Here is a 25,458-nt window from a genome sequence, read left to right as displayed (position 1 = left end):
TGTTATCATCATCAGTAATTCATCCCAACCTCCCAGCAGGAGAAGCTGCTACATCAAAGCCACCACATCCTGCTGCAGTAATGATCAATTACACTGGAACTGCACAGGCATGGCAGCTACTCTAGACCAAAATGCAGATTGGCGCATTTAAATGCAGGTCAGAGTGAGATGCATTGAGAACAAGAAATAAGTAGGGCAGCAGGGAGATGGCAAGGAAGCACAGTTTGGTGTGAAAGAGCTGTTTCTCCTAGAGTATTAGTTGGATTTTTTTTTTTTTAAGATTTTGGGTGTAAACAGTGCAAATGTAAAGGTTTTATTTTTTTAGCCTGTTTGTGGCATACCTACAAGATTAGTAGTTAGTTTGCCAGGTTGCCAGTAACAGTGATCGAAAGTGAAACGTCTCAACAACTTCAAAACAGATTGAGATAATAATTAAAGACCAAGCAACTTACTTATCCAGTCGTGCCACAAGTGGATTAAAGTTTTTAGGTTAGAGCAGTATTTGGAACACATGTTCGAGGTTACCACAGGATGTTTCCTAGCCTAGGATGACCACCAAGCTTGAAATGAATTGCTCTCCAGAAAATCTCCTGGTGCAGGCTGTATCTGTGCACACATTAGCACATTAAATGTTTCACCAGCACAATTTAGGTTTTGAAGCAAAAACAAATATATAAAAATAACAAAAGTATCACTACAAAATTAAATACATACTCTAAATTTTATTGTAAACACAACCTCAACAACTTTACCTGTACTGTGTGCTTAGGGCTTTATGCTGAGTGATAGTGTATTAAAATACTATGCTAGATAAGAGAGATTTAGCATTGCTGTTGTCAGCATGCTGACATTTGCATTTTACTCAAAGCATCTGCAGCCCCACAGAGCTGCTGGCTACTCTGCTCAAACCAGAATGATCACATTACAGGTGTCTGCCAGCCAGTCTGTCCAAATGAAATGTATAATGTGAAGGTTGGTGCTACCAATTCAGTGAACTATACCAATTATGAAATATGGTCACAATCCTCCTTCTGTTCCTGAGGTATGTGTTTGACCAATGGTCATAAATCTCATTAGAACATTAAATTTTACATACATGAAAGTAAGTAAGTAGATTAAGAAGGTGAAATATCCGAACCTTTACTTCCAAAATCATTTGTTCCAAATGTACTGAAATTCTCTCTAGTTGCACTCGGGAGTGAGGTCATAGTAAAATTTGATGACCAAAATCTAATCAGTTCAGCCCCAAGTCCAAATTAACTTTTGGGCTGGATGTTAAAAAAATATACATAAATCCCTCTAGGTGGGCCTAGGAAATAACTTAAAAATGAGAGAGATTTGACCTTTGATGAACCTGACCTGTTGATTTTTGCGTCCAAGTGAACGTTTATTCCAGATGTAATGAAATGCTCTCCAGATGTTTTTCAGTTATAAGATGAAAATAGAGATCGATAGAAAACACAACCAAGAGCATAATATCTACAGCCACTTGTGTCATGGAACTAAGGACGTGGTTCCTATAAGCTCACTTTCACAATCCTTATGAATGCTTTATCTCAGAAACACCTGGAGAGGATGTCATTGGATCTGGTACAATCATTAATATACCCATAGATCTCATATCTCCCCAAAGTATCAAATTAAATTCTACTAAAACATAACTGTGCTTTAATTGTTGATCTGCTATTCATGTCAGTTTAATTTAGAAGTCTGAAGGCACGATCAATATTTCCCTCATAAAAAAAACATCACTCTAAAAACCTGAAAAGTACAGAACCGCTTTATTAAATTCATAACAGTATAACTATGAGAGAGTACTGTCCAAACAAACAGCAGTGTGGTCATTCATGGATAAGAGAACAGGAGGAATGATAGATGGCGGCAACACAGCCTTCACGTGTTCTCCAAATGTTACTTATTCAAAAAAAAACAATACATAAAATCCTTCTTTTCACTAAAGCAAGTTAATGAACGATTACAATAAGAGATATAAAGAACAAACACGAATGAAATTGCATTTACTTCTCTGATTTCCTCAATAGGTTACATCTGCATACTCAGGCCTACTGATAAACATGTCACTTGTAAAATAATGAACTGTCTTGGCTCAATCATGTTTTCAAACCCAGGTTTGGACACAGGTCAGATTTGGTCAGCTGCAGAAAAGGCGCACACACATTACACACCTTCAGCTATTTTTTTTCCTCATTGGAAGTAATGTTCAAGTTATTCTCCATTCAAGTGCCACAACCCTCACTACAGCATGGGTGTGAACGCTCAGGCGTGACCGTGATTGCAGGGGTAATCCGCACTTAAGTCAAACTATGTCAAGCTTTTGTGGTTGTTTTGCACTTGGCGTCTTCGCCTCCTGATTGTTCAAAGTTGGTGCAAAGTTTGCCCTTTGATTTTGAGACTTGCACCAAACCATTGAATCATAATTATGACTCACTGTAAGTGGGTGTGACATAGCATTGTTCACCTTTAGTTCGAGAGCCATTGTTTAAGGGAAGTATGCTATTTTGTCAGGAGTCAAAACCACCCAAAAAAAACCAACAATTTTTTTTAAAGTTTACCCTGAGATGAAATCTCCATGTTACACATCCAATAATCATGTGAAAAAGGGGCATATTTTAGTCTACAGAACAGGCAACACACGTGGCAACGGTACAATATTAAGTACAATTTGCTGGTGTTCAATTTAAAGCTTCTTCTTAGCTCTCTTGTGCTGGGTTAAGCTACAATAGTGTAAGCGTACAAAGAGCACCATGCACCTGTGTAGTAGTGACAAACTCAAAGAGGGTCAGGTAGTCGTATTTTTGGGGATTTAACACAGCAACAGGCACAAACAAGTGCAAAAAACAGACTTGAAGAACAAGTGAGGAGTGCACCACCTAGCTCGGTTTGCAAATGCCTCAGCTGACTTTAAGGCTGATACAAGTTCTTGACGGTAAAATTGCTACGTGTACTTTAAAGTTGTATTCTGAAGAAATAACCGCCATACATTAGGGTCCTTTTATTTTGAGGTGTACAATTTCTTCTAAGCATCAACCAAAACAGGAAGAGAGATGTCTCACTTTTGCTAGAGCAACTCAAATTTCAGTGGGTGTCAGCAGTACACCGTTCCCAACAGCTGCATCCCTGCCAATAAAATTCCAAACAATCTTTTGACAGAGAAGAGTATAATTAACAACAGATCCAAATTAGGGACTCGTTGGAGTTGGAGGAGAGCGACATGTCAGCATGACATTCATTTATTTCTGGCACAGCTTCAGAATGAGTTTTGTGAGATTGCTAAATTCATTATGTTTCAAATTCCACATGTAGCAGCTTTAAAAACCAAAGTACAGGCCAATCAGTTCATATGACTTATGGTATATGTTCATTCCCATCTTGAACATCTTATAAAAAGGCACTAATTGGGTAGACATCCAATAGAAATCCTGGGATCAAGATGTGACTCGTGTCCTAAACGTCAGTGGTTTAAAACCGTTTAATCAAACGTGCTTTCGGCTTCAGATTAGCAGTAGACTGCAGTAGTAAAACAGGTGCTTTACCTGACCCTAAATGTGTAATCCGACTAGAAATGTTGGCAGCAGTCGCATACAGGTGTACTTCACAGACAAAGTTAAGTTTCATTAAATGTGGATCATAAAAAGCAACAGAGAGAAACAGAGAACAATCATTTCAACTTATCAGAACACTGGAACCAAAGTCAATGGACTCTGTTAAATAATAAGACTAGTCAGAAAGTTGCAAATGCATTATGGAAAGGTTCAGAATAAAAGTGAGTAGTTACATATGCAAGAGGCAAAAAAAATGTTTGTCCAAGCTTAGATCAGGAAAAAAATATATATGATAAACCTCAAGGAGAACTTGCATCCTTTTATGGTGACAACAGAGTTTAGCTTTGCTCCACCCCAAACTTAATCCTGCTCAAAAAACAATCAACCATTGTTCACTTTGTGTCCCCATGTGATGGTAATGTTTAAAATTACTTCACACACCAGGTCCAGGTTATATGGATAACAAAACTATGTCAAAGTGGCAACTTTAAAAGTGCTTGCCAGTGGATTTTGTTACTCTCCAACACGGATTAAACCTCCTCCCAGACTAAATCCTAGGAGGACCTCCAGGGGAAAAAGTTTATGGTCTATCTCAGCTTAATCCATGTCTGGGAAATGGAGGCAGTAAGACATAGTAATGCTAGCTACTTCCCCATCTGGTGATTGTGCTGGTTTGACTTTACGTTTAACAGATGAAGTATGTAACTGAAACATTTTCCCAAAATGTCAGACTACTCCGGTTAAATCAGAAACTCTTGATGTCGACAGATTTTAGAGAGAAGTTAGAAGATCAAGGGTTACTGTGCTTGCGGAAACATGGTTTCATATCCACATGTTATTGCGACACATCTGACTCTTCACATACTTGTCATAAATCAATCCTCTAGACTTTCACTGGTCGGTGACATTTTAATTCAGTCAACTGAAAACGCTGGTCTTTGAGTGGGGAAGAAGGCGGCCAACTGTTCAAAAGGCCAACCAAATGTCCTTCATTCATCAGCTCCAAAAAACTCCTAACGACATTCGTCAAGACACCAGATGTTAAGTTTTAAGTTCAACATAGCCAGATCCCGCCTACATCAGCAACGTCAACCAAATACAATGCTGAGTGGCGTACTCTCTTTGGTTTGTGTTCAAATAGCGGACTGACGTACAGACAGGTGACGAAATATGAGCACATTTGTGCAAAGATGAACCCTCGATATCTTCTCAAAGCGATGGTGAGTTCAGAAACTCAATTTATGATTGACAGCACAGCTGCTGTGCTGTGTCTGTAGCTGTGTTGTATGCTACAGGCTGAGCTGAGACCTTTGCTGCAGAGTTTAGATACTTAGGAAGCCTGAGTAGACCATTCATGTGTTTACAAAGAGGATTTTCACATCCAAAAGTCTTAAACAGTCAAGATTTTAGATTTTAGATTGAAGGAATTTTAACTTAGTTGTTTTTTTTATTATAGATGAGGCAATGAAGGCAAGTTCTTCTGATTAAAAAAAAACAAAAACAACCAAAGCAAAAACAAAAGCACTTTTTTTTGTTACAATCTAATTAATGACCACCGTCATATTGTAATGGAAGCAGAGATCGTTAAAGAGCCCCTATAACGTATGCAAAGATGACCAAATGCTGATATAATCAGATTTATATTCCTCAAGGATGACTTAAAAATGAGCTTAATCCTGCACGGGCATCTGTCACACTTAACAGAGCACATGACGCTAAAATGAGATTGGTTAAGATCTCGATGCATAAGAGTATAAAGCACCGGGTTTTCATGTGATAGTTGCTACTAGGTCTAGAGCTACAGATGTTTATTTACACTGTAGGTGATATTTGAAGGCCACTGGGACCAGAAAAAGTTAAAAGGGACCTATTATGCAAAAATGTTTCTAAAAGGAACAAAATCAATCAACAAAAAAAGGAGGTCAGTAAGAAATCCCCATGAAGGGCAAGGGTTTTTTTTTGTTTGTTTGTTTTTAAACTCAAAGAAAGATTACTGTAAACTGTGAATCATACAAAGCCAGCATGGAAGTAATATCAGCACAATAGGTCCCATTTAAAAAAAAAAGTGTCTAAAAACAAACTGCACCATGAAAAAGTGAGAAAATGTGTAGATTTTTTATTTTTTGTTTCCATAATGAAAAATGTTCCAGCTACCAGATCACAGCTCAGCTCTTGGCCATATTTGTATGTGGCTTCATAATTTCTTTTAATGCTCATTATCATCTATAATAGAATAATTCTATTATTTTGAAGAATAATTCTTGTTTCAACTTAGGTAGTCTTTGCATTTCTATTCATGTTAATACTGACCTCAAGAAACTAATATCTGAATGTTCAGTGTTTGAACCAGCCAACCCTTGATTGGGGCGGACCCCCACTTAAATTGATAAATACAATGAAACCAAGATCCAGAAATAAACTGAGTTCTGTTTTAATCTTTAAGTAAATGTTTCTTAAAGATAGATAATATTAAAGCAGAAAGTTAAATTCAGGCAGATGTGTCCTGAACACTACAAAGTCTGAGAACAGAGACATGTCTGATATGCCTGTAAAGTGCTGAAGCACTATATCTGCAACACAGCACGCTGGGCTTGGGGTTTTTCACCTCTGCAAACAGTTAAAACTGTTTCCAGCATTCTGAAGATTTCACATTTCCTGAGCAGATATCTGCTCCACCTAAAGGCAGGACGGTGAAGACCTCATACCTGCACACAAACTCAGTGGATATGAGGACCTCATCTCTTTCTCCGTACTACTACTTCTGGTTGGACCCCAAGGGGTTGATGTAAATTAATGGTTTCACCACTTAGAAGAAACACACACACTGTCTCCATTAATATGTCCACAGAGTCAGTCATCTTTTTGCACCAATGCTGATTGCAAAGCTCTGGATTTCTGGGATTCTTTCCAACCTGTAAATGCTGAGGAATGGTGCAGTAGAAAATGTCAGAGTAACAGGAAAGCAAATATTTTGTTATTTATATTATATAATAAATAATAAAACTTTGTTCATATATTTTTGTATATGTAAATTAAAAAAAAAAAAAAGTTCAGCCAAAAAGAAAGTGACTGTCTAACAAAACAAACGGACATAGAAGCAGCAATAAAGCTGTTTACAAAAAGAAGTGTGTGTATATATATATATATATGTATATTGCCGAATTTTGACTATATCGAGTCGCTGGATACAATTGATCCCAACCCCTGAGTGTTTCAGAGGTTGTTAAGAGAGTAACTTCTCAAAATATCTGATCGCTCAGATCTGCAGTTTGATGAAGCTCCTGGTCACGCTGCAGAAACAACGTTCTGCAACACAAGCAGGCGGATGTTTGACCTGAGGAGGTGTTTAAGGTAGCTGGATTTTTACAGTTCCACGAGACGCCATAGTCTGTTGTCTCTCACCAGCCACTGACTCCCTGGAGGCCCAAAAGGTTTCTCCTCCAGCCTAATCCAGTCTGTCAACCCAAAAATATGCATCCACACTAAGAAAAATGCTGACAACGAGGCCTCAGATGTTAACGCGAAAGGAGTCCCAGCTGTCCCCTTTGCCACTGCCGCTCCCATTCTTGGCTGCCCCCATTGTTGCCATCCCATCTCCAATGTCTCCATCCGGCTGTTCCCCGGTGGGAGTGGAACCAGGCTCCGGGTAATACTCGTCATCCTCGTCAAAGTAGCCATTCTCCATCATGCTGAGGCTGGAGGCTGCGCTAAGGTCCTGGCAGCTCCCCTTGTACTCCTGGATGGACTCGTGGAGCGACCACAGCTGGCACAGCAGGGACATGTCCTGCTGACGCAAACCCACCTGTAGGGGGCAGTATAGGGATTAGCATTAAAAAACCCAGGGAAGTACAGCTGCAGCTAACTCATTAGCTTATTCGATTATTTTTCAGCAGCTTGTTGCCTTTTTAATTGTTCACAGTTTAATAATTAAGAAACCCAGAGATAATGTTCTACAAATTTTTTAAACGTGTCATTTTGTCTAATAACCTGGGATTATAATCGCTTGACATGAACACAAACAGCTACAGGAACCACGAACAAGTGGCTCTGCTTTCATTTTCTAAATTACTTCACGGACATATGCATAGCAGGTGCCCTTATAGTGTAGTGCCACAACAAGCTGGGTGTAAGGACACAAACATGGAGCCTAGCAAGTTTTCCTTTAAATGATGAAATTTACACCAGTTGCACCACTTAAACTCTCCAACCATCCTTCAGTGGCCAATATTGCCTACAAATAAAAGCTCAGTCTTATACTTCTGAGCATTCAGTAACCAGGATCTTTCTACAGCAAGTAAATCTTCCAGGGTTCCCACAGGCCCATTTAATAATAAAATGGGCCTGTGGGGCTTTTACCGGCATAATAGCCAATTTATTTTTTAAATATAGATGAATGAATTCATTGTTTTAGCTCCAAAAACATCTGTCTGGCAAATCACCTTAATAACTTGGCATTAGTGAAAATCTGATTTATTTCTCAACCGTTTAGCACATAAACAGAAAGATAAGCAACAAAAGAGTGACTGTAAAGGAATTATTCAAGTAAAATACCTAAACAGTCACTAAATTTAACCTCTAACAAAGAAACAAAAAGAGAAGAAAGTAATAAAAATAATCCTCGCCTGTGGCCTCAGCTGACTCTGTGACATCGGTGTGTCAAGGCCACGATGATGGTGTGTAAAGGGCATTTTTGCTGCTGACCTCACGGCTGAGCTGACAGTGCAGTTTGAACTTAGAGGCACGGCACACTCAGTGGTCAAGCATAACACAGGCAGCTAAAACGCACACCAAACACTGTGCTCTTTAAAACTGCACAGGGACAAGCTTAGAGTCTTTAAAAATATAGGACACTGACAACTTATTAACTACAACAACCCCACAGTAATACATTAACAGCAGCAAAGCAATAAGGCTAACGTTAGGAACCTGCTCTGCCAAGGCTAAAGGACATAAAGAGTCAGTGGGATTTAGGAAAGAAAGATTTAGGAAAAAAATAAATAAATCCAAATGCCTAGAGTTTCAGCAGCAGTTTAACCTCTTTCAGCTACGTGACTTCGCATAAGAAAACAAGCTATTGTTAAGCATTAACCAAGATTGCTGGGAATCTACCTCAATAATGAAATCTGGTCCGGTGATAGTATGAAAATCCTTGCTGCTGGCAAGGGAGTGTAAAACAGTGTGCAGTAAGAGTTTCACTCTGATTACATCTCTGCAAATGTGATAGCAGGTATTAGTTCACTGAAGGATTTTGTGTTGGTTTCTGTATGTCACAATAGAAACTTTTATACTGAAGCTAAAAGGTATTAAAATGAGCTTAGAATCCAAATCAGCACAAGCCTAATGGCTTAATTTGTCTCATCCAATGCAAAGCTGTTCCTGATCCCCTTTTTTCCTTCTTCTTATATAGGCTGTTATTAACACCAGAGTCCATTTTAAAAAAATCTCGTTTTTATCCTCAAGTGCTTCTAGGTGGTTGGGTGGCATGTTAAGTTAATTAACTAGCGAGTCTTTAATAAACAGAGCAAGGAGAAAACACACTTAACAGAAGTGATAACAATGAACAGTGAACATAATTTGTATGTTCACTGAACAAAAATCCCAAACAGACAGGACATAAATCAATATTTTTAACTTCATAATTTATTTATATAATGCAGAACGGGTTAATTTTGTATGCCGAATCAATCAAAAGACTATTGTTTTCAAAAAGTCTTAATTTCTCAGCTAAAATGCACACAAGTTTGTCCAAAAGCCGAAAAAAGAAAACTTCTGCAGTTTCTTTAGGGATTTTGGTTGAATGGTTGTGAATGTAAATCGCTAGGATTAAACCAGCAGTGGTAAACGGACCACTTTCCTGTCGACAAATAAAGGAAAACACTGAAAATGTTACCATCTCTTTTCGCAGCAGAGCCAGTGCTGCATCGAGGTTGGCCGGCTTGTTGGCCAGCAGGTTATCGGCATTGTTCCTGCCTCTGCTCAGGTCGTCCTGGATCATGGTTTTCTTCACGTACATCCTCTCCATTTCTCTCCAGGAGCCGCCGCTTGAGTTCAGCAACCCGCTCAGGCTCTTCGGCAGCGGCGGTAGACCCTCGATGCAGGCCATTCCCCCCAGCGTGCCGTTCGTTGACTTACCATTCATCGTCTTATGTGTTACGAAGCGGGGAGAGCTAGTGTCTATAAAGTCCTGTTTTTTTTTTTCAGTTCAAAGACGCCACAAACACTGTTATCACACAGCAGTCTCCCACACTGAACAAACCGAGCAACAGCCGTGCTTTTCTCACCCCAGGGTAGCCAACGACGCCACGTTCAGTTATCCCGAGTGAAGCCGCTGGAATTCCGGTATGATCGTCAAAATAAAATCACATCAGCTTAAAAAAAGTGTGATGAACGTGGGAAGAGAGAAAAACAAAAATAACAGAAACAATAATTGCTAAAGCATACTGGCTTTTTTCTGCCCGTAATATTATAAGGAGAAGCGTGAAAACTTTGCCTTGTAATATCCATCCATCTTCTTGCTCACTTATCCAATTCAGGGTTGCAGAAGGGCTGGAACCCATACCAGCTGTCACTGGGTGCAACACGTTCTCATCCCAGATCGCCAGTCCATTGTAGGGTTTAACCTTTAGATACTGATAAATCTAGAAACATCATTTAACATGAAAAGCATGTTTTGGTGCTTTGGGAGGAGACCACTTGGATAATACAAGCTAGACACAAGGAGAGCAAGCACTCACAGCTGGCTTTAAGAGTCAACCACATATCTGAAATGTGCTAACCACTGCACCACCATGCTGTCCTGCTTCGAACCAGGATTAATAGAAGCCTTTCTTTTACTAGAAGTTATATTTGTACTACCTTTTTTCTGTTGCAGAATTCTCCCACAGGTGGATGCTTTGCATCTCACACCTCTTTTTTTTTATTACGATGTATCCCTTATGTTATAAATTAGGATCATAATTATAACATCTTATACCATTCTCAAGAAAAAAAAATCACTCCTGCAAGTATTTCTTTTACAAACATACAACTCAACAGAACACATGCACTGAAACAAAATAAAAACGTGGAACAATAATCAAAGTTTAAATGCTGTTCTAAGAGATCCTATTACAATCATATGGGTGTTTTCTCCATTTCTCCATTGCACTACTTTCAAGCACTTTGCAACCATGTCCTCTAATGTGTGCCTCTCTATTTTATGCCTTCTAGTTTTGTATATATTCATCTTGTTTGTATATACTCCTCTGGTCTGCTATTTATTCTTGCTGTCATACAATTGATATTTTTAATCCTTGAACAGTTGGTGTGGCGTTACCAGAATTTCGTTGTACATGTCCAATGACAGTGGAAGGAGATTCCATTCTTCTATTCTATTAAACTTCTATACGACGTCCCCCGGCTTTTACTTTGAAAAGAACTTCTGGTTATGTTTTGGTGATTCTTGTAAAGTGTCCAAACTCGGATTGTGGCCGAATAGTAAAATCCGCTTCCTGTCCTTTAACACAGTGGCTGCTGGGCGTTTCCCTGCCAACACGTATATGCATAAAACATGCAGACTTTTATTTAAAACACATATATTTATAGGAAATCGTGTATCTTATTGAACAGATCTTTGAACAGATACAAAGAATACAATTTAAACAGACAAGAGATGAGATGGCATTTAAATGTACATTTGTACACAATCTACTCTAATACAACAAATTGCGCGATTATATTAAAAACACTGAACAACTGCTTACCCCTGAATTTGAAAAAAGAAATCTTAGAAATTTCACATATGTAAAAAATTTCTTCTACACTTAAAAAGAAATCACACATTGTGTGTAAATATGTCTACTCCAAATTTTCTTTTAGCATTAAACTTTAATGTTTGCCCGTTGGTTTATTTGAAGAGTGTGTCCAGGTGACCTATTGTAGGCAGAGGGGTTGAAGGTCGTGATAGTAGTGTGTGTGAAAGACAATAGTGCGAATAAAGGACAGATGGTGGGCCTTACTTCCACCCCCCAGCCTGCAGCCCGATCACAACAATAACACAACAATAACCATGAAATCAGCACAAAAGCATCACACACGCTCCTCGGAAAGAAAGAAAGAAAGAAGCATGTGCTGTGCCACACACACACACACACACACACACACACACACACACACACACACACACACACACACACACACACACACACACACACACACACACACACACAGGCAGATGGATGAAGTCTGAAGCCCTGTATTCCTATTCGCTGTACTGAAATTAATGAAATCTTAAGATTCTTTTCTCTACTTCTGCTAATGTGCTTCTTATAATAACCATTAAAAGTGTTAAATGCCCTTATGAGACTCAGTCAGGGTCTTCATTGTGCATGAACTTACTTGCTTGCAAGTGGCCCACCAAAAATGCTGATTTTATGATAACTTGTGCTTCTCTTGGCACGTTGTATAGCACAGAAAGTGAATATGTATGAGGTTCTAACGTTCTGCTACACATTTACTTTCAAAACTATTCAAAGTATGCTAAATTTGAAAGTATTTTGATAGACCCGACAGTTACTTTAGATTAAACATTTTTTAGAAATATTTTCTGCTTCAAGTTTTGTGACAATGACTGATATCAGCCTTATGTTAGTTTATAACATATAACATTTAGTAGCCGAGGTAAGATGAAAGACCTATGTGAATTCACTACTCCCAGTATATTAAGCCCTGCATGGAGGACATCATTAAAAATAACCAGGAGAATGGGAACAAATAAGCAAACAAACACAATTTTTAGACCCTTCTAATATTCATACATCCTTGTTAAAATGTGACAGATTAAAGCTGGCTAAATAAAGCATCATAATGTGTGAGAAAAGCAATTTAAGTAACTTTGGATGTGGAATGGTTATTGGTGTCAGACAGGCTGCTCTGGGTTTTTCAGAAACAGCCTGTTTACTGGTATTTTCCCTCACAACCATCTCCGAAAAAGAAAAATGTCCAGTGAGCTGCAGTTCTCTGAGTGAAACTGTCTTATTGATGTCAAAGTCTGAGGAGCATAGATAGGCTGAACGGAGCTCATAGGAAGACAGCAACTTAAACTCCATTAATTACTCCTTACAATCAAAGTATGCAGAAGAGCATCTCTGAATGTACAATATGTCACATTTTTGAAGCAGGTGAGCTACAGTAGCAGAAGACCACACCAGGTGCCACTACTGTCAGCTAAGAACAGGAAACTGAGGCTATAAGAAAGCTAAGAGCATTACAGTTTTTGCCCGTTGCTTGAACACTATAAACTCATGCTTAGACTAAAGTAACACAACTTGAAGCTTTTGTTACCATACCTCAAACACATGTACCCATACCTTAAACAAAAGTGCTGCTTTGCACTCTGGTTGCAATTATGCAACACACTTACTCCTTTATGCAACACACATGGTCCTGCATGCTACACTCTATTTCATACATAAGACACTTCGTTCAAAAATGAAATTTCAGGGTGCCATTTGGAAAACACATGTATCCAAAATACAAAACACATCGGGTAATTGCAACCACTCAAATATACACCTGAAGGCACTTACTTGCAAAACTGAACACCAATTAGCCAACCACAAAAAGCCCTCAGTTTAGCCATTTCAAGAACTTTGCAAGCATGGATGGAGGGAGAGCAAGAGGAAGAGGAGGAGGAGGTCAAAGAGGCCATGCACGGACCCATATTTCTGATGATATAAGAGCAACTTTGGTGGACCATGTCATCAACCACGGCCTGACTATGAGGGAAGCTGGGCAGAGAGTCCACCCACATCTAAGCCGCTTCACAGTGGCATCTGTAATTCGAACATTCCGACTAGAAAACAGGTCTGTCTTCATCTCACTGCCTTCTACTCTACTCAGATGGTTTTTATAGTACTGTTCTACAGTTACCATATCAAGTGTGCAGGGTACTGCAGGGTGCTAATGCTCCTTTTGCAGCCAAAGTGGTAGTTTCTGTGAAACATACCATGATTGCCGTTGTGGACCTAGTGAGGGCAGACAATGCTATGCGTCTCCACCAGCTACGAAAGCAAATACTTGCAGACAGGCAAGTGTTCAACAACATAAACCATGTGAGCATCACCACCATCAGACGCATCTTGGGAAAACACAGCATCACCATGAAGCAGCTCTACAGAGTCCCATTTGAGAGGAACAGTGACAGGGTCAAAGGACTTCGAGCTGAATATGTACCATATCAGTACCACATGAATACATTCTGAGAGCTACACAGGTACCTGTGTGATGGGTGAGGGTTCTGTATGTGTAGCACTGTAGTGCAGTAATATGTTCTCTTTTTTCTTTTTTTTTTTACAGAGAATCTTGGCCATGGATGGAGCTGCACAGCCTCATGAATTCATTTTCATTGATGAAGCTGGATTCGACCTGTGCAAAACAAGACGACGGGGTCGTAATGTAATTGGCCAAAGGGCAATTGTGCACGTTCCAGGGCAGCGCGGGGGAAATATCACATTGTGTGCCGCCATAAGCCTTCGAGGGCTTCTGCATCATCATGCAAAACTAGGTCCATACAATAGCCAACATATACTCACATTTCTAGATGCTCTCCATGATATAGTTGTACAGAACAGACCAGATCAGCCCAGGTTTGTGGTGATATGGGATAATGTCAGTTTCCATCGGGCTGCTCTGGTCCAGGCCTGGTTCTCCAACCAAAGTCAACTTGAAGTGGTATGCTTGCCCCCTTACTCACCATTTTTAAACCCTATAGAGGAATTTTTTTAGGCTTGGAGATGGCGTGTATATGACCGCCAACTACATGCCTGCATGCCTCTTCTGCAGGCAATGGAACAGGCCTGCGGCGACATTCAGGTGACAGCAATCCATGGATGGTTTTGACATGGAAGAGGATATTTTCCCCAGTGCCTAGCGGGAGAAGACATTGCTTGCGATGTTGATGAGATCCTGTGGCCAGACCCCAACAGACGGCGGGATCCATGAGCCCACGTATGCACAATTGTCATGATTTTTTGTTTACAGTATAGTGTTTTTTCTATTACTGTATTATGGGGGGTTTTTTTGTTTTGTTTTTGTTTTTTTGCTTTATCTGAATTCATGGTACTGCAATGTACAGTGCTGCAATGTACAATACTGAGTAGGCCTATTTGCTTTTTTGGTTGTTTGCAAATGTGTCTCCTGAAAATATGCCTTCTGAATGAACAATGGAAATCAAAGACTGCAGTGCTTTATATAAAGTAGACTAGTGTGTTCCCCCTGCTCTGTAAGTGTTTGCATATGATGCAAGTATGTGTAATTTTGTCAACAGAGTTACATTTTGACAAAGGAATGTCAGGTTTTGATAGCAGAGTTTAGGTTTTGAGAGTAGTTTCAATTTGGTGCAGATGTGAATGGTATATTTCCCAGTGTTGTGTCATGTGTACTTGTGTTTAGGGTTTTGGCACAATGAGCAAAGTTTTGCAAAATGTGTTCAGGCAACGGGCAAAAACTGTAATAACTTTGAGACAACACAGGATGTCTTTGTGAAAACCTTGTCCTCATTGTCCTCCTCCCCGAAACCCTGCTCTTACAACAATTAGCCATCAGCTGATCGTTCACAGCTGTACAGTTTAGCCTTTTAGACCAATCAAAGACAATCTGTTTTGTCCAGGGTTTTTATAAACAGACAGGTCCTTCTATAAGCTCCCACCAGCAGCAGCAGCACCATCATCATCATCACTACCTCTTGAGATCAAAGGATTAGGCATATGATTGCAACCCCCTAGGGAGGCATGTAACCCTAGCAGGGTGGTGTTAATCTGCCTTTCGAAAAGCACAATGAGTTTGCGTCATTTACTGGATCCAGCTAATAATGGTCTAAAGATATCAGCTTATGTTGAGCTCACTGCTGGCAGTACAAAAGCTACCAAAGGAGCTTTATTCTGTTTCTTTTTTCCCTCAAAATTTTCAGTTGTATTTTTCTTTGTAGATTTCAAGCATTTTGTATATCGGTCTGTGTCTATATGAGATATTATGCAATAAATCGCTAAAACAACTGTTATTGAGGAAATTAGTTAAGCTTAACGAATACATACATTTCATGCACACACACACACACACACACACACACACACACACACACACACACACACACATGGCAGTCTATCCCTCAAGCTTGAGCAGTGAGGACTGGGAGCTTGAGGGTCCTGCACAGTATCTTAGCTGTTCCCAGGACTGCACTCTTCTGGACAGAGATCTTAAGTTTCTTGTGTTCCTTCTTCCTGATGTTGCTGCCATTCTGTATCACTACATTGATTACTACGGCCGTCTTCTTCTGCTTCTCTACCACCACTATAGCCATTACCATTTTGTCTTTCTATATCTGGAAGTCCTACAGGATCTTAGCTCGGTCATTCTCCACCACCCTAGGGGGTGTCGCCTACTTTGACCTCGGGACTTCCAGGGCACACTCGGCACAAATGTTCCTTGGTAATGGTGTTCCATGTATGCCCTGGCTGCTATCATTTTGCACCCTTCTGTTATGTGCTGAATTGTCTCAGGGGCATCTTTACACTGCCTGCACCTGGGGTCTTGCCTGGTGTGATAGACCCCAGAACCCAATGGATCTTGTACTTAGAGTACACAGCTTGGTCAGCCTAGTCTTGCAGACTTAGCTGACTGCTCAGTCTACCTGGTGTTTTGCTGGTGTTTTGCGCCTGCTAGACCGAGCAGTCAGTATAGGTATACAATACAATATATATATTATATATTAATGTATGCGATATATATGAAAACATTAAGAAATTAACTTATTAAGATACTCATGTGTCCCTACACTAGAAAGATTTAGCATCATGAAGAATAGAAATATATTAAAAGAGTGTATTTAACTTGGAAACAAGTACATTTCAGAACATTGGACAAGCTGTCACTGCTGAGATTATGAAATATTTTTAACCACAGAAGTTCTAAGTGACAGTTGATGAAATGGCAAAAGCTGTTAAAACAGCAGTTCAAGAGTAAGTTTAAACAGATTTGATTTCTGCAGAGGGATTACTTGCACCTCTACATGAAACAATAGCTCTTAAACAAACAGCAGCCAACAGGGTGACATTGCACTGAACTTGGAGCTTGTCTGGAATGCATCACTGTCAGGGAGAAACAACAGACCTGAAAGGAAATAATGTGCGTGTGTGTGGGGGTGTGTTTGCAGGAATTCAGCTCCCTATAGCGTGTCAATGTACAGAAGTTCAGGAAAGAGGGCTGGCCTGGACTAACAACTGCTGTCATGGATTTTTCCTCTGCTCAGAGGCCCTCTGCGGTGGACGGGGGTGACTGTTTCCTCCCTGTGACAAACGGGAATGGAATCAGACCGAATTACAGTAACTGCAGTGGCAATATTCTACACAGTGGTATTATAAATTAAACACACACACATAACACACACAATTATAAAAGGTTTGGAAGCCACATTAGCAATAAATAGCAATAAAAACTCAAAGGCTGGTCGGATAATACCACAGCTGAGCTTTGTTTACACTACATCGTCCTGTTCTGGAGCTGCTAGAGTGATTAAACAGCCTCTTTCTGTTCTAACAAAGACAGGAAACAATGAATCTAATATGACTTCTTAGTGCTGCTTTCAGATCTTCCATAACCCCTACACTGCAGTTGGCAAATTCACTTTTAAGGATAAAATAAAACAAACTTAAAAATCAGACCAAATTCCAAAAGTGTCTTTAAACCAGCAGTATATACAAGCAGCTAAAACTGTTGTATAGTTTCGTGTATTTATGGGTTGTAACATTTGCACGCTTCTGTTTTTTTGAGTTCAATGTAAAAGATCCTGATATTTGTATATATCAGTAGATTTTCATTATATATAAACACTCAAAGAATCATATTTAAGAAGGATTTAAGAAGAAAACAAGACAGTGCTGAAAGGACTGTGAGCAAGTATTAGATCACCTTAACCTTATTAGGTACACCTTGCTAGTTCTGGGTTGGACCCTCTTTTGTCTTTAGAACTGCTTTGATTCTTCGTGGCACAGATTCAACAAGGTGCCCGAAACGTTCCTCTGAGATTTTGGTCCATATTGACACGATAGTGTCAGAGTTGCTCCGGGTTTGTCAGGTGTACGTCCATGCCGCAGATCTCCCATTCTGCCACATCAGATTCCAGGCCATTTGATGTTATCCTGCTGGAAATAGGCGTCATGCGCCCAGAACTTGCCCACGCCTTTACATTACCAGAAGCAGTCTGAAAGTAGGATTGAGCCACGATTTCATGTTGTTTATGCCAAATTCTGACCCTACCATCTGAATCTTACAGCAGAAACCAAGTCTCATCAGAACCGGCAATGTTTTTCCTGTCCTCTGTTGGTGACCCTGTGCCACTTATGTCAGCTAAGACTCATGTCTTAGCTGACGTGAGTGGTGCACAGTGTGGTTTTTTGTTACTGTCACCACTCAAAGTTGGATGTCTTGCATGTTCACAGATGCTTTTCTGCATATCTTGGTTGAAACAACATATTTGAGATAATCTTGCCTTCACATCAGCTTGAATCATGTTCCTTTTATGTCTGTTATCAACAAAGCATTTCTGCCACTGGATATTTTCTCTTTTTCTAGCCATTCTCTATAAACTCTTCAGATGGTTGTGTGGGAAAATCCCAGTAAATAAACAGTTTCTGAATTACTCAGACCAGACCATCTGGCACCACATCCAAAGTTGCTTAAATTGCCTTTCTTCTTAATTCTGGTTGGTTGGTCTGGTTTGAACTACTGTATATTTTCTTTATCATTTTTACATAGCTAAAAGCATAGAGTTGCATCTTCAGTGGTGTTTTTAGTGTCAGCTGTAATTTGGCAATAACAAACTTCACCCCAATGAATAGAGTTTACCGTATTTTTCAGTAGAAGCTGTTGTGCATTCAAGTACAAGATTTTAGATATTTAAGCGTAGTAGTTTTTTGAGAATCAAATATAAAATCCACCCTTGCCTTTTTCCCAACAGTATTTCCTCTGTGCCTGTGGAGCCAGATGGCAATTAAAGCTGCAGCAGCAGACTGAGGTAATTGACATGCTGCTGCCGACATGCTTTGTTGACGCCCCTGGCATTGCTCCAGTCTTTCCTGCAGGAACAGGAGGGCGTAGTCATGATCAGCAGCTGGCCTCACGCTGCCTGACCTCTGCCCTCATCCTCTTCTCCGTCTTTCTGCTTACCCACCAGCTCTGCTACACCCACTTGTCTGGTTGGTTGGTCTGGTTTGAACTACTACTGGGGCGATCGTGGCTCAAGAGTTGGGAGGTCGCCTTGTAATCGGAAGGTTGCCGGTTCGAGCCCCGGCTTGGACAGTCTTGGTCGTTGTGTCCTTGGGCAAGACACTTCACCCGTTGCCTACTGGTGGTGGTCAGAGGGCCCGGTGGCGCCAGTGTCCGGCAGCCTCGCCTCTGTCAGTGCGCCCCAGGGTGGCTGTGGCTACAATGTAGCTTGCCATCACCAGTGTGTGAATGGGTGGATGACTGGATATGTAAAGCGCTTTGGGGTCCTTAGGGACTAGTAAGGCGCTATATAAATGCAGACCATTTGTCTGTCTCCCGTTCTCTCTCTTGAGTATGACTAAAGCGTTTGTGCTATTTAAAAAAACCCAAACTATCCAGAGTACTTTTGATCAGATGGTTAAAGTGATCTGAAGTAAACTGCATTTAAGTAAATAATGTTAGTCTTACAAAACTAAAACATTTTCACTGGCGATCTTAATATAATAATGGTCAAAAGGACATTTGTCTGATGTAGGCTGAGGAAACAACTATCAGGTTAAATCTATGATTTACTCTAAGACATGCTTGATTAAATATTGACTTGTTGACACATAAATTGGTCTTCAGTGGTTTCTGTGGGGAAGCCTGTAAGGTTTGGTTTATGTTTCTGCTACCTTAACATGATTAAACTTTTCTTTTCTTGTTTTCACTGAAAAATCTTGAAAATTCATAAAGAAATTGACTGCATTTTATAGTCAATGTCCAAATACAGGGTTAAGTCTAGACACTAATCTAGTCTTCTCATCACTTGATCATCAAGCAAATAATACATCACACCTCATCTGTATTGTTTACTGCTAATCAGTATATGTTAGCACAGTGCTAAAAGCACAGCAAATACCTGATAAGCATTTAGCTCAAAGGGTACAAAGTTTAGATTTTTACCACTTTCTTCTGGATATTTAATCATTACACAAGACAACCGTTGAATACTGGCATTGAATTCACTCCACACTGAAATATTCAGTCAAACAGACCAATAAAAATATTTTACTTGGCAATTAAAACCCAAACAGGTGAATAAAATATTCAGGTAGAAATCTGTAACGTTTTAGTCATCCAAGTATTTCTTGTACTGAGGATATCACTGGTGAAGTGTTTTACTGAGTAAATTCAAATGTCCTTGCACCACCTGACCCCGCAGGCTGGGTGCAGTGCAAATGTGATGACCTGCAGAAATAAATAGCTAGTAAGTGCGAAACCTGACTCCTACAGATCAGATCAGCAGAGAACAGACGGCGTCTCCTGTTGTCTGAAGGGCAGCAGATGCAGACCTGAGGTTTGGGGGGTGGGGGTACATCCCACTGCAGGAACCACAAATCAATAATATCCACTTCCAGAGGAGACAAAAATAGGTTTTGCAGGCTAAGACAAAACGGTTTCTGAATTCAAACCATAACCGGTAATATCACACTGACGTTCTTCCGCAAAACACTGCTGTCATAGTTTTCTAATGCAGTCCAGTTCAGTGAGGAATTTTGTTACAGCAGACATAAAGTCATGCAGTGAAATCGCAGAAGTAATCATAGTGTGATAGAAAGTAGGAGAATGTCATTCTTTAAATTGTCAAAATCATTAAAATCACTATGCCACGTCTTACTGAACAAACAAGGATAAAATTTTATTGAACATCCAAAGTTAAGAAGTTTTAGTGCAACATCAAACTTATTCTGACTTTCTAAAAGTTATCACCTCCTTATTCAAGAGAGGCAGGAATCAAGATGCTCATTGATCTTTGACTCCTGGATCTTTGCTTGGCACACTGGACAACAGACCATCACTGCAAAGGAGGAGGAGGATGAAGAAGAGGAGGCAACACTGTGCAGTCCTGCTGAGGACTGCAGAGAAGCAGAAGAGGAGGGTGTGGTGGTGGCACTGGTAGTTCTCTGCAGCACTTCTGGTGATTTTGCCTTAATTGATTCCTTCGATGTTGCTGAATCGCTGCCTAAGGTCTTCTGGAAGAAGTCAAAGATGCTGGCAGAGCTGCTGCGGTCATCCCACGCCCTCTGTCTTGGCGTCTGATTCCTACCCACAGCCGCTGATGTGCTGTCACTGTCAGAATTAGTAAAATACTTGGACTGTACAGGTCTTGAAGTGCTACCCTGGGATCCGGTTGTAACTACAGATGAGACCTTGGAATGGTTTGTTATGTCAGGCCTGGGACTGGGCGTGCTGGGAGAGGAAGTCAAATGATTATTTTGTTGTTTTTGAAATATAGAGGAGGCAGAAGCAGCATTTGTGGAAGACTTTGGTGATATCAGTGAGTCTCTTTTGGTCTCTGACTTCCTGAGGCTTGTGCTATTAAAAAGGTCGTCAATGGAACTCTGTTTGATCTTATCTCCTCCTTGGCTGCTACTACTGCTCTGGGATTTTGGCATTTTCACTGGTGAACCGTTTATGTTGACAAAGTGGCTCGCGTTGCCGACAGACCTCTTTACAGGTGGCTTTTTCCCCATGGAAGTGGATGGTCTGACTGAGGTAAAAGTGTTGGAAATCCCATTGGTCTTGTTAGAGTGAACAGGAGAGGAGACACTTTTAGTCAGGGACGATGGCGTGAAGAACTTCTTTGGGGAGGGGACAGGGTTGGACAATGGTGTTTTCACAACAGGAAGTGGTGGCCTGGGAGATGGCAAGGAAGACGTTGAGTCCTGAGACTTCCCCCCAAGGATGAAGCCTTTCCCACTAAATGGGATGATGTTCCTTATATCCTGTGATCCCGAACCTGGGACAGGAAATGATACAATTTAGAGTCAGCCATGCAATGTATTTAAATCCAGTAACTTAGTTCAAGTGGACGTGGTTTGCTTTTTCTTTAATTTCAGTTCTTATATTATATCTTTTTATATACAAGACCAGAGTTTCTGACAATAAAGTCAGTTCATTTAGATGCTCTAAATCAGGGGTGTCATACTCCTTTCACACTATGGACCACATACAGTCCACTTTGATCTTAAGTGGGCCTAACCAGTGAAACTCCTTTTTCTGAAAGTGTAAAGAAGTTAATAATATTATTATTATTACTATTATTATTATTATTAATTGTGTAGTAATTACACACTTAATGTTTCCAAAGCTGTCCAGTGGGTAAGCCTAGAGTCTCTGAGGGGCCAATTCAGTAAATACCATTCTTTATATTTCTTGCATGTTCTGTAGCAGGGGGTCATTTGATTTAAATTGATTTTACATGCTCAAGTTACTCAGTGGAAACAATCTATTCACAGTTAAAAGCGGTCAGGCATAAAAGCATGACATGACTGTTGTTTTGAGGCTGTCACAGAAAATTAAGAACATTTTTCATTGAGGTTTAAAATGTTTGAAATATGAACAAGATTTTCTTGTTTGTTGGTACAATGTTTTAAAGCTTAATACACAGGCGTGTACGGGCATGTTACCTGTAGTCGTACTTGAAGGCTTGCCACTTCCTGTGGCCTTCTTCTCTGAGGTCTTGCTGGTTTTTTTGCATTTTTTGCCATATCCTTCAGGCTCCTTGATTTTGGTGTATGTGCCACCACATGTTCTCTGGTGATCCTCCCACCAAGGGTCCAGAGAAGAAGGAGCTCTATTCATGGCCCTCTTCACGTAGCCAAAGTAGGGTTTACGCTTCTGGCAGGGCCCATCACACCGCCACCAGTGCTGCCGGTACACATCAACCTCATCGTGGAAGCTGTGGTAGATCTGATGAAAGAAAGGAAAGATGGGAAGACATAAGTTTATGAAAATGGGCATGGATGCCAAACATGACCAATCCAGCCCAATAGACTGGTAAATTGACTGATTCTTACAGCTTTTCTACTCTCCCGGAGTACTCAAAGCGCTCTATACAACATGCCACATTCACCCAATCACACCCATTCTCACAAGCACCATCTCTATACTGAGATTCCGATGGGAGCAACTTGGGGTAAGTGTCTTGCCCAAGGATACTTGACATGCAGACTGGAGGAGGCAGGGATCGAACCACCAAGCTTCCAATCAGCAGTGACCTGCTCTACCTCCTGAGCTACAGCCACCCCAATGAATGGGTTTACAAAAAATTGCTGTAGAAGCATTAACAATTGAAGGTTTTCTAAAATAAAAATCCAGCATGAAAATGAACGAAGACATGAATGCATGTAATTTTGAGCTTTTACTGATTTCTGTTGTCTCTTCAGGATGGAATAATGGTACAGCATTCAAAAACAAGAAGTGGATGTCAAAGTTTGAATTTATTTTGGATTTCCTCTAATCCTCAGTGTCAAGCTCAAATATATACATGCATTCACTTAAATATTTTAATAATTGCTGGTGGAGGTTCTACAATGTCTTTTAACTTTTAATAAATGTACTAACTTCTTGTTAGTGATCACGATTCGCTCCAAATGGTAATTTTTCTTTGCCAGGACTCGCTGGACTGACCAATACTCAGAGCAATACGAAAGGCCAAGACACTTAGATAACTCTCCATCTTAGATTTTCACAACTTTGGATGTGTCACTGCTTTGGCAGGGTCTGGAAAAAGACCCAAACTATCATCCTGAGATGAGAGGAAGTGAGTTTTAAATGCCAACAGGAGTGATCAAATATCCAGCCAGAATTACACCAGAAGCTTGTTAATGGCTACCAAAAACATCTGTTCAAGGTGCAAATTGCTAAGGAACATTTAACCAAATACTAGTGGGATTGTATGTTTAGATTTGGGCCTATATGCAGTTTTGATCCAGTGTGGATTAGAGAAAATCCTAAATGAATTCAAATGTTTCTTGATTACTTTGCTGTTCAATCACTGCACCCTGAACAGCAGTTCAAACAAATCATTAAAAGCCTCAAATTCCCATGACATTCAAGCCCATGATGCCTATATGTAAACTTCTGAATACAACTGTAAATTTGAAGGTTTGTATGTATACGTGGTCCACAAAACAGAATAAGTTTGAAAATGTCTCTTATGAGACTACCAGTTCAATGCTCAAGAACATACACTTACAGTGATCTTGGTCCCACTGGCTTTGTTGATCCGGTTCATGTGTTTGCAGAACTCAGGTCCGTGGCCATCTCTGTCCCGGTTATTTTGTGTCACAAACAGGAGAGCGTGAATCATTTCATGGAGAAGGGTCTGTGGCAACCAGGGAAAAATAAACTGATTAAGAACATGAAAATTGTCCTCTTTTACAAGGATTACAAGCTCTAATCTATCACACTGTCACACATTCACTGCTGGGGTTAGGAAGGTAAAATGATAGATGTATAAATTTCATCCCCTACAACAAGCTCTTTCCCAGTGTTTCTGATGTGAATGGTGTTCAGGTCGACCTCACCTCTACCAGGTCTTTTCTGGGTCTAAGCTTCAGCAGAGGCTCACTCAGCCTGATTGAACACAGTCCACCTCGACCCTCATAAGAACAAACTCCAGCACACCTAAGAGAGAAAAAAAAAGAGGAGCAGGACACATTACAGACATGCAAAACCAAATCCCGCACAAAAATCAAAGGTGTTAATGTGTAGACAACTTTGTGGGAGTTAACAAGAACAAAAACATGCATGACTTACAACGTCATTCTCGAGCTCCACTTCACCTCCACACCGCTAAGTTTACCCCAGAAGAACATGTCATTGAACTCCAGAAACATAACCCTGACGTCGGGGTTAGGGTCAAGCATCTCCCAGGACTCGTCCACAATGGACATTGGCCTCTCAAGCTGGGGATTCGGTTTCCAGTAGGGAACAACATCGCTACCACCTCCAGCTACCTCCACTCTCCGTTTCTTACTGCTCTGCCCGAAACTATCATCTACAGTACCACTTGATGAAGATAATAAAGCCTGGTATTCCTGATCAAACTGCTCCTGCAGCCGAATAGCGAGCAGGAAATCCTCATCCATGACAAGAGAGAAAAGTTTTGTGGTTGTTTTGATGATATTTGTTGTTATGTTATTTGTTTTTAGTTAGCTTGTCAGCGCCAACTAGCTAATGCAGTTTGTACAGGTCTCAAACAGGCGGTAGCATTACGTCGTCCCAAAATGTAGTCTGACAGATTACCAATACGTCCAAATACTTTGTCATGTAACTTCTGTCATGAAATTTTCAGTGACATTTTCATATTACTAACCGTCAGACCAAAGCTAGTGCGAAGATCCGTGTGTCAAGTCTGTCACAATAGGACAAAATAAATTCCGGTACGGGTTTCAAAGTAAAACAATTAAGTAGTTTTAAACGACTAAGTAAGTTTTAAGTAAAAGCCTGTTTTCAATATGGCTATTTTCTTTGTTGTTTTGATGTATAAGTTTAAAATATCAAACTATCTGCATATGCGTTCTGTAGCATCTACTAATATTTTTTTTTCTAAAATGGAACATTCTTTCAATCATAAAATGCTATATCCGGTTTAGTTTTGCCTAACTACCATAAACTCGATTATGTAGTCAAGCAACGTCTTTGCAATGGATTATGGGAACTGTAGTGTTGTTCATTTCAAGTAGTTTCCGCCAGTTAAATAAATAAAAGCAACACGGCTTTCTAATATAAATCATTAACATATGTTAAATTATATTAAAAAATAAATATAAGACCCATTATGAACGACCTATGATCATTTAGATTTTTTAAAATTGTTTTATTA

At 40.1% G+C, this 25,458-nt stretch overlaps 2 protein-coding genes across 2 annotated transcripts; both read right to left on the bottom strand.

Annotated features, from left to right (window-relative positions):
* Positions 1-1,764: 1,764 nt before the first annotated feature.
* On the bottom strand, positions 1,765-9,868 carry fam89a (family with sequence similarity 89 member A). Its single transcript, XM_026142585.2, has 2 exons — positions 9,454-9,868; positions 1,765-7,365 (listed from the first exon to the last, which is right to left on the bottom strand). The coding sequence occupies exons 1-2, from the start codon at positions 9,700-9,702 to the stop codon at positions 7,072-7,074; spliced, it is 543 nt and encodes a 180-aa protein (XP_025998370.1). The 5' UTR covers positions 9,703-9,868; the 3' UTR covers positions 1,765-7,071.
* Positions 9,869-19,825: 9,957 nt separating this feature from the next.
* sprtn (SprT-like N-terminal domain) lies at positions 19,826-25,238 on the bottom strand. The gene is made up of 5 exons (XM_026142435.2): positions 24,390-25,238; positions 24,158-24,257; positions 23,827-23,955; positions 22,256-22,538; positions 19,826-21,585 (listed from the first exon to the last, which is right to left on the bottom strand). Exons 1-5 carry the CDS (start codon positions 24,719-24,721, stop codon positions 20,564-20,566), a joined length of 1,866 nt encoding a protein of 621 aa, XP_025998220.1. The 5' UTR covers positions 24,722-25,238; the 3' UTR covers positions 19,826-20,563.
* Between the last annotated feature and the right edge of the window lie 220 nt (positions 25,239-25,458).

This window comes from Astatotilapia calliptera, chromosome 15, assembly GCF_964374335.1.
Source record: "Astatotilapia calliptera chromosome 15, fAstCal68.1, whole genome shotgun sequence".
NCBI lineage: Eukaryota > Metazoa > Chordata > Actinopteri > Cichliformes > Cichlidae > Astatotilapia > Astatotilapia calliptera.
Note: the sequence above shows the minus strand (reverse complement) of the source record. Positions and strands in the feature narration are given on the sequence as shown.

What these genes read in the sequence shown, in the direction of transcription:
- fam89a (XM_026142585.2), bottom strand. Translation starts at nt 9,702, where the DNA reads ATGAATGGTAAGTCAACGAACGGCACGCTGGGGGGAATGGCCTGCATC. An exon ending in CTCTGCTGCGAAAAGAGATG is followed by an intron (nt 7,366 to 9,453) that starts GTAACATTTTCA and finishes TGCCCCCTACAG; the next exon opens with GTGGGTTTGCGTCAGCAGGA.
- sprtn (XM_026142435.2), bottom strand. Translation starts at nt 24,721, where the DNA reads ATGGATGAGGATTTCCTGCTCGCTATTCGGCTGCAGGAGCAGTTTGAT. An exon ending in CCAGAAAAGACCTGGTAGAG is followed by an intron (nt 23,956 to 24,157) that starts GTGAGGTCGACC and finishes TGGTTGCCACAG; the next exon opens with ACCCTTCTCCATGAAATGAT. An exon ending in GCCTTCAAGTACGACTACAG is followed by an intron (nt 21,586 to 22,255) that starts GTAACATGCCCG and finishes TTCCTGTCCCAG; the next exon opens with GTTCGGGATCACAGGATATA.